Source organism: Tamandua tetradactyla, chromosome 11 (assembly GCF_023851605.1).
Source record: "Tamandua tetradactyla isolate mTamTet1 chromosome 11, mTamTet1.pri, whole genome shotgun sequence".
In the NCBI taxonomy this organism is placed as follows: Eukaryota; Metazoa; Chordata; class Mammalia; order Pilosa; family Myrmecophagidae; genus Tamandua; species Tamandua tetradactyla.
Genome location: NC_135337.1, coordinates 74,070,330 through 74,087,865, shown reverse-complemented (window position 1 = coordinate 74,087,865; position 17,536 = coordinate 74,070,330). Strand labels below are relative to the sequence as shown.

Below are 17,536 nucleotides of genomic sequence, written 5' to 3'. Positions count from 1 at the left end.
TAGAGTAGCTAGAAGTAAAAACCTAAAACTGTACTCTGAAATCTCTTCTACAACTGTGGTGCTGTGTTTTGAAACTTATTGCTTTTTTGTATGTATGTTGCTTTTCACAAAAAAGAAAGTCAATTATGATGACAAAAAATATTTATTCCTTCTAGGCTTCTATATTCTGGAGTAGCTAGAAGGAAAACTCTGAAAGGATCACATGGTAGCCTGTGACAAACTCTGGGATCTATCCTGTAATTCCTTGTTGAAGAGTGCTTTGAAAACTATTGCTTTTTTCTTTCTTTGCTTTGTATATATGATACAATTAAAAAACAAACAAACAAACTAGCCAGCCAGGATTGCCGTGTGGACAGTGGTCTGCCCAGGCCACCCCACAGAGCACAGATCTCTCCCTACACCTAGGTCAGAACTGGCACCCAAAGAATACCTGTGGAGACTGACTGCTTCCTCTACTGCCTCCTTTAACCCCAATTGAAATTTTTATTTTTCATTTTTATTTTTTTTAATCTTTGGACTTTAAAGACTATTTAATATTTAAGTTGGGTTTTCTGTTATGAATAAAAGCATCTTGTTCATATAAATGTTTTTATAAGACTACTTTACTGTGGATTTCTTGGCTAAATGCATTAACATTAGTTTCTTCTCACTAAAAGTCCAGACTTTCAACAAAGCTGCATGTGTAAGGCTGAGAGTTTCATTCCACTTGTTTTTCTCTTGGCTGGTATAGGTCACCAGGTTCTCAGTATACTGTAAGATTGACTTTAAGAACCTGTTTAAAAAATAAAAAAGAAATTAATTTCTTCATCCATTCCATTACAAAGTGCAATGATTTAAATATCTTCTCTTCTCTCTGTTCTTAAAATTACCCCTAAAATGAACTCTATTTAGGATTCATGAAGAACAAATGAATACAAACAGAAATGAGAATAAAAATTAAATGAAAGAGAAAAATGCTGAAATGTAAATGCCAATTAGAGAACATCACCAAAAGTTTTTAAAAACCCAAACACCTTTTTTTATACAAAATTTCAAAAATTCAGATATGATTTTCTTAAAACTTCAGAAAGGCTCTGTGATGGTTAAGTTCATGTGTCAACTTGACCAGGTGATGGTGCCCAGTTGTCTAGTCAAACAAGCACTGGCCTAACAGTTACTGCAAGGTCATTTCGTGGACTTAAGTCATTGGTTAGTTGCTTGCATCTATGGCTGATGACATCTATGATCAACTAAGGGAGTCACTTCTGGAATGAAAGATGTTTAATCCAAACAGTTGAAGGCTTTTAAGGCAGAGATAACAGTGGTCAGAATAGAGAATTTTGTCTCTACCTGAGCAAGTCAGCCTCTCCTGGGGAATTCATCGAAGACCTTCATCAGAGTGCCAGCTTGCAGCCTGCCCTACAGAATGTGGACTTGTGCATCCCCACAGCTGTTAGGCACTTTTGTAAAATCTCAGACTATTACAGATCTCTCCTGTTGGTTCTACCTACTAATACAGGCTCTTAGAGGTCAACTTGATCAAACTGACATGCAATAAAAGTACAATATATTCAATGAATGAAGGAGCATGCCTTTCACAAACTTTGGAATCATTTGGGTAGTATATCCTCTACTCCATCTTTATACAAGTAGCTTCTATCCTCTGTGATGGAGAGAGTTTACTATTTCATAGGAGGTACATCCATTTTGAGACAACTATTCTGTTAAAAGTTTCTTGTTAAGGATATTCATCAAAATGTTAACAGAGGGTTATCTGTTAACAGAGGGTTATCTCATCTGACAGATGAGAATGTCATTTTTACTTTTTCCGATTTCTCTTCAAAATTTCCTATGTAGTCTATTATGAATGCATACTACAATTTTACCCAAGATCTCATTTGAAAAATTTTCAAACCTAAAGAGCCACTGAAAGAATAATACATCTGGAGGCGTGGTTCTAATCTGGGAGTGAAGACGAGGCTGGGGCTGTGGAACCTGCTCCAGTGCACAGGCAGCCCTGCAGCAGGAAAACCGGTCCAACACATCAGTGTGCCAACACCGAGAAAACCCCATCTATAGTCTCCAACCTTTAGTAGTTTGTACATTTGCTTTCCTTTGCTCTCATTTTGAGCTATGCTTCTTTTAATAAAAACGCCTAGCTGTATTTTCATTTCTTGTTTTAAACATATGTTGAGGTGATAGCTGTAGGCAAAGCACAGGTTCAAAACCCAAAGAAAGCTTTAGAACTTTACAGGCAGTCTCAGCAACAGCAGTGGACTCCTTCTGGAGACTGATTCAGCTGCCAGCTGTGACCCGAACCCAAACTATCACTCAGGCAGCCCCTTCTCCAAGGGATATCCTCAGTATGAGAATCTGTGGATATGAAGTGGGTTTAACCAAATTTTATGCTACATGCAGATAAGGACCTCTAGATGCACATGCTGAAAAAGTAGACGTTTCCAAATTTGAAAAAATGTGTCATATGAAAATTTGGTTTGAACCATCTGCACTGGAAGTCTGCCTTTCAGCCCTGGTTGTCAGAACCTTTCCCAGCGACCCTGAATATTAAGGTCGCACCAGACTGCCTGGGACAACCTAGGGAAGTGTGTACCCAGGTACCACGGGATGGACCAGAAGGCATCGTCAAGTTCCTCCTAGCATTATTCTCAACAAAATCTTAATCTAATTTGTACCTATATGTTATATTATTAGAACACAAAGAGTGAAGGGTTTTGAAAGATTAAATTTAAGCCATGTTTGATTTTCTAGAAATATGCCTATATTGGTGCAAGTCTTGAAGGTTTACAAACTTACTAGCACTGAAATGTGTAGAAAAGAACATTTAAAGATCAACCTGCATATGTGGAGGTTAAAAAAAAAATCACCAAAGGAAATCAAACAGGAATTAAAATTATTTAAGATACCAAAACATACTTTCATTTCTTATAAGTATGTGTACTTACTTTAAATACTGCTGATATTCAGAAGTATTTTTTCCATGGATAACATGAATGTTGACCAATTCCAGTGCAATGAGCAATAAAATCAGGTAAAGTACAGGAGACAGAAGCTTAATACTAAATATAGAAAAAGTGAATAAAAATTTGATAAACGTTAAGTATTTTCTACTTTTTAGGGAAAAACTGTTTTACCCAACCAACATCTTTCTCAAGTTTCTTTAAATCTGAACTGTGCAAAAGAACCATCTATATCTATGGGAATGCTCCTGTTGGCCCCCAGCCCCACCAGAATGGCTGTGGTTTCCAGTCGAGCAGGTCGTGCTGAGCAGGTTCATGGGGGTGGAAGCATGGCTCTTGTTCCACTTGCCAAGTTGTGCACCTAACAAAGAGGATTTTTCCTAATTCTCTCTTACAGCAAAGGATTCTAATTCATTTATCTGATGGAAGATTTTCTAATTCAGACCAAGGAGTCTTCTATGCTAGTAGCCCTGCATTCCCGCAACTAAAATTGCAGTCTTAAAAGACATACATCCAGAAATTTTTACTAGTCCTCATTCTCTCAGCCATCTGCGAGCCTCGGACTCCATTAATTACTTGCACTGTACCTGAAATGTTTCTCATTTTCTATAGTATTTCAATATTTTGATTCCGTTTTAATTTATCTAACCAGTTCTTGTTCTGTTCCTTTTCATGCCCCATTTTTCTTCTCAAGCCTGGTCAAAGATTAAAATCCAACATTTTAAAAACTATTTGGTAAGGGAGACCAACCATCTATCTTGTGTATAACAGCCCATCAATTATTTGCAGCTGTTATCATATTTTCTCATATTTTCCTAGCTAGTCATCCTAGTTCTTTCATTTACCACTTGAAATGACTTCCAGAAATTTCATGGTCTTGATCAGGCTCTTTCATATATCCACTAGTATGTGAAAATCATCTTTCTTATTTGATACTCAGTGAAGGGCATTCAAAAAAGGAGAAGCACAAATGGCTTAAAAATGAAAATATATTCAACATCAGCAGTAGTCAAAGAAATTCCAGTTAAAATTAGATATTACTTTCCTAATAGAGAATTTAAATAGAAATTTAAATGTAATGGAGATTGAAAAAATATATATATATATATCCCGTTTTAGGAAGGCTATAAATACAAGGCATTATCTTATACTCTGGTAGTAAGAGTATAAATTGAGTATAACCTTTAGAGAATACCTAGTGAAAGCTTTAGAAACAGAAATACCACTGAATCTAAAAATCTAATTTGTCCAAAAATGGGAATTTTTATGGATATGACACATTCTAAAATACACCATAACATAAGCAAAGAAACCATAATACTGGCATACCTAAGTTAATAGGCAGTTATACCTTAAATCTAAATATTCACTTGGGTATATAGAACCTGTAATCCCAAATTCTAACATTATGAATACGATTTTAAAATAATATGTCCCATAATAACCTTCTGTGAAAATAAGTGTTTCTTCAAAAGTAAGAATTAAGTGGCCAAGATGGTGGCTTACCAATGCATGTATTTTAGTTCGTTCTCCAGAACAACTACTAAATAACCAGAAACAGTACAGAACAGCACCCGGAGCCATGTCAGTGACTGGACACACAGCATACACCAGTCTGGCCCAGCTGGACCGGCTGCAAGTCTCCCCCGAACCGTGAGCTCCCCAAACTGCGGCGGCCGGTGCCCCTCCCCCACAGGCTACTTCCCAGAGGGGAAAGGAAAGAGACTATAACAGCAGCAGGGGGTGAGTCCAACCAAACACCAATTATGACATTAATTAATAAATTCTGACTACTAAAAATAGACCCCCAACGCAGGTGAACCTGGTCAAAGTGGAGGTCACTCATTGGGCTAACAGAAAAAAGAAAAAAAGAAAAGTAACAGAGGTATTTGTGGCTGTGTTTCTACCAAGGCTTGACTGTCTCTGGATTAAGCAGCAGGACTTCTCAGGCTGCAACTGCCCCAGGCATAAGCAGAAACAAGCTGCTTTCAGGGCTTGTCTCCTGCCTGTGCCTTCCTCAGGGGAGGGGTGAAGCATAACTCAGGTGGAATCCCTCCCTCAAGGAATTCAGACCCCAGGGCTTGGTAATTTGAAGCCATTAAAAACAGCCTACAACCTCTCCTCTGTCTCCACCACACTCCCAGCAGGAAGAGTCTTCCAAAGTTAAAGGTGCCACATCATCTTAGCTGGTGAGACCCGCAGGCAGACAGGCGCCACATACTGGGCAGGATAAGAAAAACAGAGCCCAGAGACTTCACAGGAAAGTCTATTAACCTGCTGGGTCTCACCCTCAAGGAAAACTGACACAGGTGACTCCTTCCCCCTGACAGGAGGCCATTTAGTCTGGGAAAACGGAGCTGGAGTCTATAAAACCTACAACAGACCCTCTTAAGGGTTGGGGGGGAAAGGCACCATACAAGCAGGGCAAGAAACAAGAAAACAAGAACCAAAAAATTATCCTCTGTTAAACAAAACCTAAGCTAGAGGTCCAGAAAAAGCTGAACTGAATGTCAAAGAACAGACAGACAACAAATTCATCCAGCAAGAAAACCCTAGGTAAGATAAGTGAAAGCAATCTCCAGAATAAACTAAGTAAAGTAATTAAATGTCTAGATGCCAGCAAAAAATAACAAATCACACCAGGAAAACTGAAGATAAGGCCCAGTCAAAGGAACAAACTAATAGTTCAAATGAGATATAAGAGCTGAATTAATTCAGAATTACGAACAGACATGGAAAACCTCATCAAAAACCAAATCAATGAATTGAGGGAGGATATGAAGAAGGCAAGGAATGAACAAAAAGAAGAAACAGAATGTCTGAAAAAACAAATCACAGAACTTATGGGAGTGAAAGGCACAGTAGAAGAGATGAAAAAAACAATGGAAACCTACAATGGTAGATTTCGAGAGACAGAGGATAGGATACATAAACTGGAGGATGGAACATCTGATTCTAAAAAGAAACAAAACTATAGGGAAAAGATGGAAAAATATGAGCAGGGCCTCGGGGAATTGAATGATAATATGAAGCACACAAATACACGTGTTGTGGGTATCCTGGAAGGAGAAGAGAAGGGGAAAGGAGAAAAACTAATGGAGGAAATCATCACTGAAAATTTCCCAACTCTTATGAAAGACCTAAAATTACAGATCCAAGTGCACCTTAACCCAAAGAGAATAAATCCAAATAGACGTTCTCCAAGACACTTAGTAATCAGAATGTCAGAGGTCAAAAAGAAAGAGAGGATCTTGAAAGCAGCAAGAGAAAAGCAATCCATCACATACAAGGGAAGCCCAATGAGACTATGTATAGATTTCTCAGCAGAAACCATGGAGGCAAGAAGAGACGGGGATGATATATTTAAGTTACTAAAAGAGAAAAACTGCCAACCAAGAATTCTATATCCAGCAAAATTATCCTTCAAAAATGAGGGAGAAATTAAAACATTTTCAGACAAAAAATCACAGATATTTGTGACCAAGAGACCAGCTCTGCAAGAAATACTAAAGGGAGCACTAGAGACAGATATGAAAACACAAAAGAAATAGGTGTGGAGAAGGTTGTAGAAAGAAGGAAAATTAGATATGACATATAGAATACAAAAGGCAAAATGGTAGAAGAAAATACTACCCATACAGTAATAACAGTAAATGTCAATGGATTGAACACCCCAATTAAAAGACACAGACTGGCAGAATGGATTAAAAAACAGGATCCCTCTATATACTGTCTACAGGAAACACACCTTAGACCCAAAGATAAACACAGGTTGAAAGTGAAAGGTGGGGAAAAGATATTTCATGCAAATAACAACCAGAAAAGAGCAGGAGTAGCTATACTAATATCCAACAAAATAGACTTCAAATGTAAAACAGTTAAAAGAGACAAAGAAGGATACTATGTACTAATAAAAGGAACAATTCAACATGAAGACATAACAATCATAAATATTTATACACCAAACCAGAATGCTCCAAATACATCAGGCAAACACTGCAAACACTGAAAAGGGAAATAGACACATCTACCATAATAGTTAGAGACTTCAATTCCCCACTCTCATCAATGGACAGAACATCTAGACAGAGGATCAATAAAGAAACAGAGAATGTGAATATTACAATAAATGAGCTAGACTTAACAGACATTTATAGGACATTACATCCCACAACAGCAGGATACACCTTTTTCTCAAGTGCTCATGGATCATTCTCAAAGATGGACCATATGCTGGGTCACAAAGCAAGTCTCAACAAATTTAAAAAGACTGAAATCATATAAAACACTTTCTCAGATCATAAAGAATGAAGTTTGAAATCAATAATAGGCAGAACGCCAGAAAATTCACAAATACGTGGAGGCTCAACAACACACCCTTAAACAACCAGTGGGTCAAGGAAGAAATTACAAGAGAAATCAGTAAATATCTCAAGGCAAATGAAAATCAAAACACAACATATCAAAACTTATGGGATGCAGCAAACGCAGTGCTAAGAGGGAAATTTATTGACCTAAATGGCTATATCAAAAAAAGAAGGGCAAAAATTCAGGAATTAACTGTCCATTTGGAAGAACTGGAGAAAGAACAGCAAACTAACCCCAAAACAAGCAAAAGGAAAGAAATAACAAATATTAGAGCAGAAATAAATGAAATTGAGAACATGAAAACAATTGAGAAAATCAATAAAACCAGAAGTTTGTTCTATGAGAAAATCAATAAGATTGATGGGCCATTAGCAAGACTGACAAAAAGAAGAAGAGAGAGGATGCAAATAAATAAGATCAGAAATGGAAGAGGAGACATAACCGCTTACCCCACAGAAATAAAGGAGGTAATAACAGGATACTATGAACAACTTTATGCTAATAAATACAACAATGTAGATGAAATGGACAACTTCCTAGAAAGGCATGAACAACCAACTTTGACTCGAGAAGAAATAGATGACCTCAACAAACTAATCAAAAGAAAAGAAATTGAATCAGTTATTAAAAAGCTTCCCAAAAAGAAAAGTCTAGGACCAGACGGCTTCACATGTGAATTCTACCAAACATTCCAGAAAGAATTAGTACCAATCCTGCTCAAACTCTTCAAAAAAAATTGAAAAGAAGGGAAAGCTACCTAATTCATTCTATGAAGCCAACATCACTCTCATACCAAAACCAGACAAAGATATTACAAAAAAAAGAAAACTACAACCAATCTCTCTAATGAATATATATACAAAAATACTCAACAAAATTCTAGCAAATCAAATCCAGCAATACATTAAAAGAATTATGCATCATGACCAAGTAGGATTCATCCCAGGTATGCAAGGATGGCTCAACATAAAGAAAGTCAATTAATGTAATACACCATATCAACAAATCAAAACAGAAAAATCACATGATCATCTCGATTGCTGCAGAGAAGGCTTCTGACAAAATTCAACATCCTTTCCTGTTGAAAACACTTCAAAGGACAGGAATACAAGGGAAATTCCTTAAAATGATAAAGGGAATATATGAAAAACCCACAGCTAACATCATCCTCAATGGGGAAAAACTGAAAACTTTCCCTCTAAGATCAGGAACAAGACAAGGATGCACACTATCACCATTGTTATTCAACATCGTGTTGGAAGTTCTAGCCAGAGCAATTAAACAAGAAAAAGAAATACAAGGCATCAAAATTGGAAAAGAAGTAGTAAAACTATCACTGTTTGCAGATGATATGATACTATATGTCGAAAACCCTGAAAAATCCATAGCAAAACTACTAGAGCTAATAAATGAGTACAGCAAAGTGGCAGGATACAAGATCAACATTCAAAAATCTGTAGTGTTTCTATACACTAGTAATGAACAATCTGGGGGGAAATCAAGAAACGAATTCCATTTACAATTGCAACTAAAAGAATAAAATACTTAGGAATAAATTTAACTAAAGAGACAAAAGACCTATACAAAGAAAACTACAAGAAACTGTTAAAAGAAATCACAGAAGACCTAAATAGATGGAAGGGCATACCATGTTCATGGATTGGAAGACTAAATATAGTTAAGATGTTGATTCTACCTAAATTGATTTACAGATTCAATGCAATACCAATCAAAATCCCAACAACTTACTTTTCAGAAATAGAAAAACCAATAAGCAAATTTATCTGGAAGGGTAGGGTGCCCCGAATTGCTAAAAGTATCCTGAGGAAAAAAAAAGAAGCTGGAGGTCTCACACTGCCTGACTTTAAGGCATATTATGAAGCCACAGTGGTCAAAACAGCATGGTACTGGCATAAAGATAGATATATCGACCAATGGAATCGAATAGAGTGCTCAGATATAGACCCTCTCATCTATGGACATTTGATCTTTGAAAAGGCAGTCAAGCCAACTCACCTGGGACAGAACAGTCTCTTCAATAAATGGTGCCTAGAGAACTGGATATCCATATGCAAAAGAATGAAAGAAGACCTGCATCTCACACCCTATACAAAAGTTAACTCAAAATGAATCAAAGATCTAAACATTAGTTTTAAGACCATAAAACAGAGGAAAATGTAGGGAAATATCTTATAAATATTATCATTGGAGTTGGTTTTATAGACCTTACACCCAAAGCAAGAGCACTGAAGAAAGAATGGGAGCTCCTCAAAATTAAACACTTTTGCGTATCAAAAACTTCATCAAGAAAGTAAAAAGACAGCCTACACAATAGGAGACAATATTTGGAAATGACATATCAGATAAAGGTCTAGTATCCAGAATTTATAAAGAGATTGTTTAACTCAACAACAAAAAGACAGCCAGGGCGTGCCACGGTGGCTCAGCAGGTAAGAATGCTTGCCTGCCAAGCCCGAGGACCCAGGTTCGATTCCCGGTGCCTGCCCATGTAAAAAAAAAAAAAAAAAAAAAAGGCAGCCAATCCAATTACAAAATGGGAAAAAGACTTGAACCGACACTTCTCAGAAAAGGAAATACAAATGGCCAAAAGGCACAGGAAGAGATGCTCACCTTCCCTGGCTATTAGAGAAATGCAAATAAAAACCACAATGAGTGATCAATGAAAGGGAGGGGTAAGGGGTATGGTATATAAAATTTTCTTTTTTCTGTTCGTTTAATTTTTTTGTTGTCTTCTATTTCTTTTTCTGAATTGATGCTAATGTTCTGGGAAATGATCATGATGATGAACATGCAACTATGGATTGATATTGTGAATTGCTGAGTGTATGTGTTGGGAATGTTTGTGTTTCTTGTAATTTTTTTTAATTAATAAAAAATTTAAAAAAAAAGAAAAAACCACAATGAGATATCATCTCACACCCACCAGAATGGCCATTATCAACAAAACAGAAAATGACAAGTGCTGGAGAGGATGTGGAGAAAGAGGCACACTTATCCACTGTTGGTGTGTTGTCAAATGGTGCAACCGCTATGGAAGGCAGTTTGGCAGTTCCTCAAAAAGCTGAATATAGAATTGCCATACGACCCAGCAATCCACTGCTAGGTATCTACTCAGAGGACTTAAGGGCAAAGACACAAACAGACATTTGCACACCAATGTTTACAGCAGCATTATTTACAATTGCAAAAAGATGGAAACAGCCAAAATGTCCATCAACAGACGAGTGGCTAAACAAACTGTGGTATATACATACGATGGAATATTATGCAGCTTTAAGACAGAATAAAGTTATGAAGTATGTAACAACATGGATGGAGCTTGAGAACATTATGCTCAGTGAGACTAGCCAAAAACAAAAGGACAAATACTGTATGTTCTCACTGATATGAACTGACATTAGTGAATAAACTTGGAATATTTCGTTGGTAACAAAGACCATCAGGAGATAGAAATAAGGTAAGATATTGGGTAATTGGAGCTGAAGGGATACAGACTGTGCAACAGCACTGAATACAAAAACTCAGAAATGGACAGCACAATACCACCTAACTGTAATACAATTATGTTAAAACACTGAATGAAGCTACATGTGAGAATGACAGAGGGAGGAGGGCTGGGGACATAAATGAAATCAGAAAGATAGATGTTAAAGATTGAGATGGTATAATCTAGGAATGCCTACAGTGTATAATAATAGTGACTAAATGTACAAATTTTAAAAATGTTTTTGCATGAGGAAGAACAAAGGAATGTCGTTATTGCAGGGCGCTGAAAATAGATGGTAATTAATATTTTTACATTTTAACTTATCTGTGAGACTAAAGCAAAAAATGTTTGTTACAAAATTTATATTTTTACTAGTGCATTTCCTAATATAACTTATGTAGATAGTTTGATTGAACACCATAAGTACTTGGAATCTCAGGTAGGACATGAGATTTTGTTGGTTTGTCCAGAGTGATGCCCTGATGAATCCCAGAGTGATTCGATCAGTGAGTGGAAAAGTATTTGCAAAGCCCCCTTCGAGGAATGGTGAGACCAGTGAGAAATTCAACTTCCCCAAGTTGAATTCTTGATATTCTCACAAGCAGTGTGGACAACCAAAGCTATAGGCTGAGCCCTCAGTCTTGGGGTTTGTTCATATGAAGCTTAACCCCAAAAAGGATAGGTCAAGTCTACTTAAAATTTAGGCCTAAGAGTCACCCCCAAGAGAGCCTCTTTTGTTGCTCAGATGTGGCCTCTCTCTCCAGCCAACACAACAAGCAATTTCACCACCCTCCCCCGTCTACGTGGGACATGACTCCCAGGGGTGTGGACCTTCCTGGCAATATGGGACAGAGATCCTAGAGTGAGCTGAGACTCAGCATCAAGGGATTGAGAAAAATCCTAGAATGAGCTGAGACCCAGCACCAAGGGATTGAGAAAACCTTCTCGACAAAAAGGGGAAGAGTGAAAGGAGACAAAGTGTCAATGGCTGAGAGATTCCAAACAGAGTCAGGAGGTTATCCTGGAGGTTATTCTTATGCATTAAGTAGATATCATCTTGTTATTCAAGATGTAATGGAGAGGCTGGAGGGAAATGCCTGAAAATGTAGAGCTGTGTTCCAGTAACCATGTTTCTTGAGGATGATTGAATAATGATATAGCTTTCACAATGTGACTGTGTGATTGTGAAAACCTTGTGTCTGATGCTCCTTTTATCTACCATATCAACAAACGAGTAGAACATATGGAATAAAAATAAGTAATAGGGGGAACAAATGCTAAAATAAATTTAGTTTGAAATGCTAGTGATCAATGAAAGCGAGGGGTAAGGGGTATGGTAGGTCTAATCTTTTTTTTTTCTTTTCTGTGTTTGTTTTATTTCGTTTTCTATTGTCTTTTATTTCTTTTTCTGAATGGATGCAAATGTTCTAAGAAATGATGAATATGCAACTAAGTGATGATATTGTGAATTACTGGTTATATATGTTGATGTTTTATTTGGTTAATTTTTTAAATTAATAAATTTTTAAAAAAGTAAGAATTAAACCTCATTCCACAAACTACTTCCTGACCACCAGTGCTTCTTCCAAAATAGAAAGATGAACTTCATACCTAGTTAACATGCACAGATAGTTCTGTCTCTGCCGAGATCGAAGTGACTTTTCCATCCACTGCTTATACCTTCTCTCTGAGGAGGTAATAACCTGATCAGACACTTGGTGGCACTGTGTGCTGATTTTTCGGAGCACAACAAGCACTTCAAGTACAATTCTGGAGCAGTATAAAGTTGGGATGCGTATGCTGCAAAGATCGCTGAGCAACTGGGACCATCTGAAAATTAGAAAATAACTTTTAATATGACATATTCTAACACTAATCCTTAGCTATTTCTCCTATGCTGGATGTATTAGGTTATAAACTTCCAAGGAGTAATGGCCAATTTACATATTGTTCTTAGATCTGTTAGCATAAGGGTTGCATATGGTAGGAATTAAACAAATGCATGTTTAATTGCACTGAACAGAGTATGTATTTAAAACTTTCATTATTTATAACAAAACACATATTATCAAAACTTATAATAATAAAAGTGGATTCCAATGCTACTAAGAAGCTTATAAAATTTAAAACACAAAAAAGAACTAATTTTGCTATCTAAATTTGCTTAATCAGTGTTCTCACAATTCCCAGTGTATCCTAAAACTTACTTCTCAGTAGGAAGATTATCCAAGTTTTTAAAAACACACTGATTCTTAGGCACATGGTAATACAGCTCATACATAATTTTCATAATCAAAGAGTTGCAAGAATTGGTTTCAGAATTATCTTCTAATCTGAAAGATATAAAATACTTAAGATAAATAATGATTAAAATGCCTCTATTAGTGTCTATGCAAAATATTTATTATAATGGTTCACTGAGTAAAAGCACTTAATCTGCAATTTACTTTTCCCACATACAAAATGAAAAGAACATCACCAGAGACAGTGATAAAAAAAGACACAATCAACTAAAGTAATGAACTTCACTGACAAAGACAATCCATGAATCATCATGCTCCATTATATAATCCCAAATTTCTATCTCTAGCCCTACTTCTCTCCCAAGCTTCACACCCATATTTCAAATTGTCTACTACATATTTCTATGTGAACATCATTACCTTTCCCCACAAAACCTGCCTCTCTTTCCTATGTTCTCTGTCTCCAAAACCGGCACCATTAAACCTGTTGCTTGAGTTGAATAATGAGAATCACTCTTCATTTTCCACTATCTTTCGCTGCTTACACTCAGTTGCCAAGGCCTATCAATTCTACCTTGGAATTTTGCCTTCTAGTACCCTTGTTAAATAAAAAATACTTTTAAAGTGACTATGGTGGTTTGGAGCTATGGATGCCACAAAAACAGTTCTCAAACTTAACCCAGTCCTGTGAGTATGAACTCATTTTCAGCAGGACCTTCTGATGAGGCTAGTTCAGTTACAGTGTGGCCTACTCCAATCAGAATGGGACTTAATCCTATTATACTAGAGTCCTTTATAAGCAGAATGAAATTCAGATATATATAGAGAGAACCACAGGAAGCAGCAGCTGAAGGTCAGCAGAACCTGGAAGAGAAGGGAGAGGCCAGGAGAGGCTGCCATGTCCCTGGTTGTGTGGCCGATGAGCCCAATACCAAGGGTCCCTGGCAGCCAGCCCAGAACACCAGTCTTCATGTAGAAAGGTCAACTTGATGATGACTTGACTTGGACTTCCCTAGCTATAAAACCAAGAGTCAATAAATTCCTATTGTTTAAGTCAACCCATTGCATGGTATTTGCTTGAGCAGCTGAGGAAACGAAAACACTGACTTTGACAACTACTAGGTCTAACTGGGCCTCAGGTTGAAATTTACCTCCTAATTACTTGAATTTGTTCTTCTGGCAAAGGAAGCATTGGCCAAATACTGATACTTTTTTCACAGTTCAGCACCTAAGAAGAAAACATTTAATTATTTTTAAAGATTTACAGTAACTTCCTAGAAAATGTTTTTATATTGTTATAGATGTTACAAGTTATTAGTGAATATATATATTTTAAATTGTTTGAGATCATTTTATTTTCTAAAAGCTTAAAACTAGGGATGGGTTATAGTTATTCAATAAATTATAATATGCTAAGCTGGGAAAAGTACCATGGGATTAGTAATAAACATCTGTGCTGGCTTTAAAGTATGTCCATAAATTCTTTGACGCTGTTTCCACCGAAAAGCAGGATTCATTCCCCCTCCTTGAATCAGGACTATTTTTTGTGACTTGGGTGTAGCATATAGAATGCATGAACTTCAGGGCTAGGTCAGAAATGACATATGTATTCTTTCTAGAGTGTAATCATCTGCTCCAGATGAAATCAGCTGCCATTACCTTGAGACTGCCCTGCTGGAAAAGCCACAGGTGGGCAGACGGCTCTGCTGTAGAGTACATGCATGGATGGCAAGTTTCCAGCAGCAATATCTAGCCATATAAGAGAACCATCACGGATTGGACAAAAGGCAAGATGGAGCCTTAGGATGACTACAGCCTACTCCCTCTCAGTGCAGATCCCTGGTCCCGGTTAGAGAGGGAGCAGAGGAACTCCTCATGCACACACTGTGAGCATGTCTGTCTGTCCGGTGGAGACCTGAGAAGTCACCATCAGAGAACTTGCCCTGTGCGTAGAAAGCAGCTCATACAATTCTCCTATAGAACAGTGGAGTGGCTACATGGGCAAGGGATTAACAGCTACAGGGTACAGTACAGACCTTAAGACCAGAAGGAAACTTTCCTAGGGAAGAGGAATGTTCAGAACCATGTAAACGGGAATTCCCAGGACCAAAAGCAAATACCCAAGACAAGATAACCACTAAGAAAGGACCAAGGAGGCCCCCACACTTTGGTCTGGAGCTATTCTCTAAACTCACTGTATGGCCTTTGACAGGTACCTGGCCATCTGTTTTCCACTCAGGTATAAGTGTTTGGTCGTTGGAACCTGAGTGAGAAGTTTCATTGGCGTCCTCTGGGTCCTTGCCTTTGGCATTGGATTGACTCCATTCTTGGGGTGGAACAGCAGAGACAGGGCCACCAACTACACGGAGCCCTGAGACAGAACCACCAATGGAAGCTGCTGCCTTGTGAAGTGTCTCTTTAAGAATGTGGTCCCCTTGAGCTACATGGTATATTTCAACTTCTTTGGGGATGTCCTACCCCCGCTGCTCATAATGCTGGTGATCTACATCAAATCTTCATGGAAGCCTGCAAGCAGCTGCAGTGCTCAGAGTTGATGGACCACTCGAGGACCACCGTTCAGGGAGAGAGCCACGAAACCAAATCCTTGGCCTTGATCGTGGGGATCTTTCCTCTGTGCTGGTTACCAGTATATGCCATAAACGGTGCCACTCCTTTTCCGCCAGCTCGAGTGAAGGAAAAGACCAAATGGGCAATGAACATAACCATTCTCCTGTCACATGCTAACTAGGGTGTCAATCCCATTGTCTAAGCCTAGTGGAAATCAGACTTCCACTATACTTTTCACAAAATCATCTCCAGGTATATTCTCTGCCAGACAGATGTCCTCAAGAGTGGGAATGGGAAGGGAGAAGCATAGCCTGCTCTTGACCTATGACCTGGGCTCTGGCCTTTTTGAGGAAAAGGTACAAATTCACAAAAGCAAAGGGACATAACATGAGTAGCCTTACAGGCATATGGGCTGTTTTCTCTGAGTGCTTCCTTATCTAGCTAAAATGCACATATAATGCATAGGCTTTAAGAGTTGACAAATTTATTTTTGTGGCTGCTCTTACTATGCAGATGATGCTGATGGTTTCAATGGATTCTAAAAGGCAGGGTTTTGTGTGTTAACAATCTGCCTCTTACAGCAGAAAATGACTGAAGCCATTTTACTGTGAAACACTGTTAACTATGATAATGAAAATAACTGTAACTTAGAGTCAATGGAAAAATGAGTTGGATATACTAAACCTGTATACTTGTTCCTAGGAAGGCTACCAGGAAAATTAAAAGTATAATTTTTCAATTAAGAAACTGCTGTTAATTTAGAGAAATGATACTCTCATACATCCTTAATTAGTATTATCAAATAACAATTTTGAGTTGTTTCATTGGCATTGTTTCTTTCCTATATTCAGAAAACTTACTCTAGATGAAGAAAGTGGAGAAATGGGATACATCCTCTGCTAGATTCTGTTTCCCACTTCTAGAGCTAGGTAGCTTTTTGTTTGTTTTACGTCTCTCCTAAGTTCAAGTTTGGCCAAGCTGTTAAGAAAATTTGTGAAAAATTTTACTAAGTAAATTTTACTAAGTAAAATTATATAACTTTGCGTGTATATCAGGTTAAATAAAAAGAAAACTTTTCAAAAACAAACAAAATGCAATGACAAATCAATGGTTGTGGACTCAATGTAAAGTATGTAATTTGTCCCTAGAACTACATAAAGGTGGGAGGGGGAACAAAGAGGAATAGGAACATTGTTTATGTATACTATCAAAGTTAAGTTGGTATAAAAGCAAACAAGATTGTTATAGATTTAGGATGTTAAATTTAAGCCTCATGGTAACCACAAAGAAAATAGTAGAGACTATGAAAACTCAAAGAGACAGAAAATAGAGTTCAGGTTACCTAAGATGTGGGGAAGGGGTAACGGGGAATGCAAAATGAGTGTAGGGCTTCTGTTTGGGGTGAAGGGAAAATTCTAAGAACAGAGGGTGGTGAGGGCACCACAACACTGTGAATGTCATGAATCCCACCAGATGGTGTTTCAGCCGGTCCTAGCTGTCCAAGCAAATACCACATAAAAGGTTGGCCTAAACAATGGGGATTTATTGGCTCATGATTTGAGGCTACAAATCCAAAATCAAGGTGTCACCAAGGCAATGCTTTCTCCCCCAAAACTATACTATTCTGGCATTGACTGCTGGCAATCTTTGGTACTCGGCTTTTCTGCCACACCGGAATGCATGTGGCAGCCTTTCTGGCTCTCAGTTACATTAGCTTCCAGCTTCTGGCTGCTTCCTGTGGCTCATTCTCTCTGTGACCTTCCCTACAAGGCATTCAGTAATCCAGGATTAAGATCGTAACTGAAGTAGCCTCATCAAAAGGTCCTTTTATAATGGTTCACACCCACAGGAATGGATTAAGTTTAAGAACATGTTTTTTCTGGGGTACATAG

At 37.7% G+C, this 17,536-nt stretch overlaps 1 protein-coding gene and 1 pseudogene across 6 annotated transcripts in view; one reads left to right on the top strand and one right to left on the bottom strand.

Moving 5' to 3' along the window:
• Positions 1 to 584: 584 nt before the first annotated feature.
• ERMARD (ER membrane associated RNA degradation) overlaps positions 585 to 17,536 on the bottom strand; it is a 95,931-nt gene continuing 78,979 nt past the window's right edge. For 5 of the 6 annotated variants that reach the window (XM_077120901.1, XM_077120904.1, XM_077120905.1 and 2 more), the window contains 5 exons: positions 14,228 to 14,304; positions 13,041 to 13,166; positions 12,445 to 12,663; positions 2,943 to 3,056; positions 585 to 772 (listed from right to left, as the gene is read on the bottom strand). In XM_077120901.1, coding sequence (XP_076977016.1) covers positions 598 to 772; positions 2,943 to 3,056; positions 12,445 to 12,663; positions 13,041 to 13,166; positions 14,228 to 14,304 — 711 coding nt within the window. In that variant the 3' untranslated portion in view covers positions 585 to 597. The remainder of the gene's footprint in view (positions 773 to 2,942; positions 3,057 to 12,444; positions 12,664 to 13,040; positions 13,167 to 14,227; positions 14,305 to 17,536) is intronic. The other variant, XM_077120903.1, reaches the window with a different exon arrangement.
• On the top strand, positions 15,275 to 15,972 carry LOC143650289 (adenosine receptor A2b pseudogene; annotated as a pseudogene).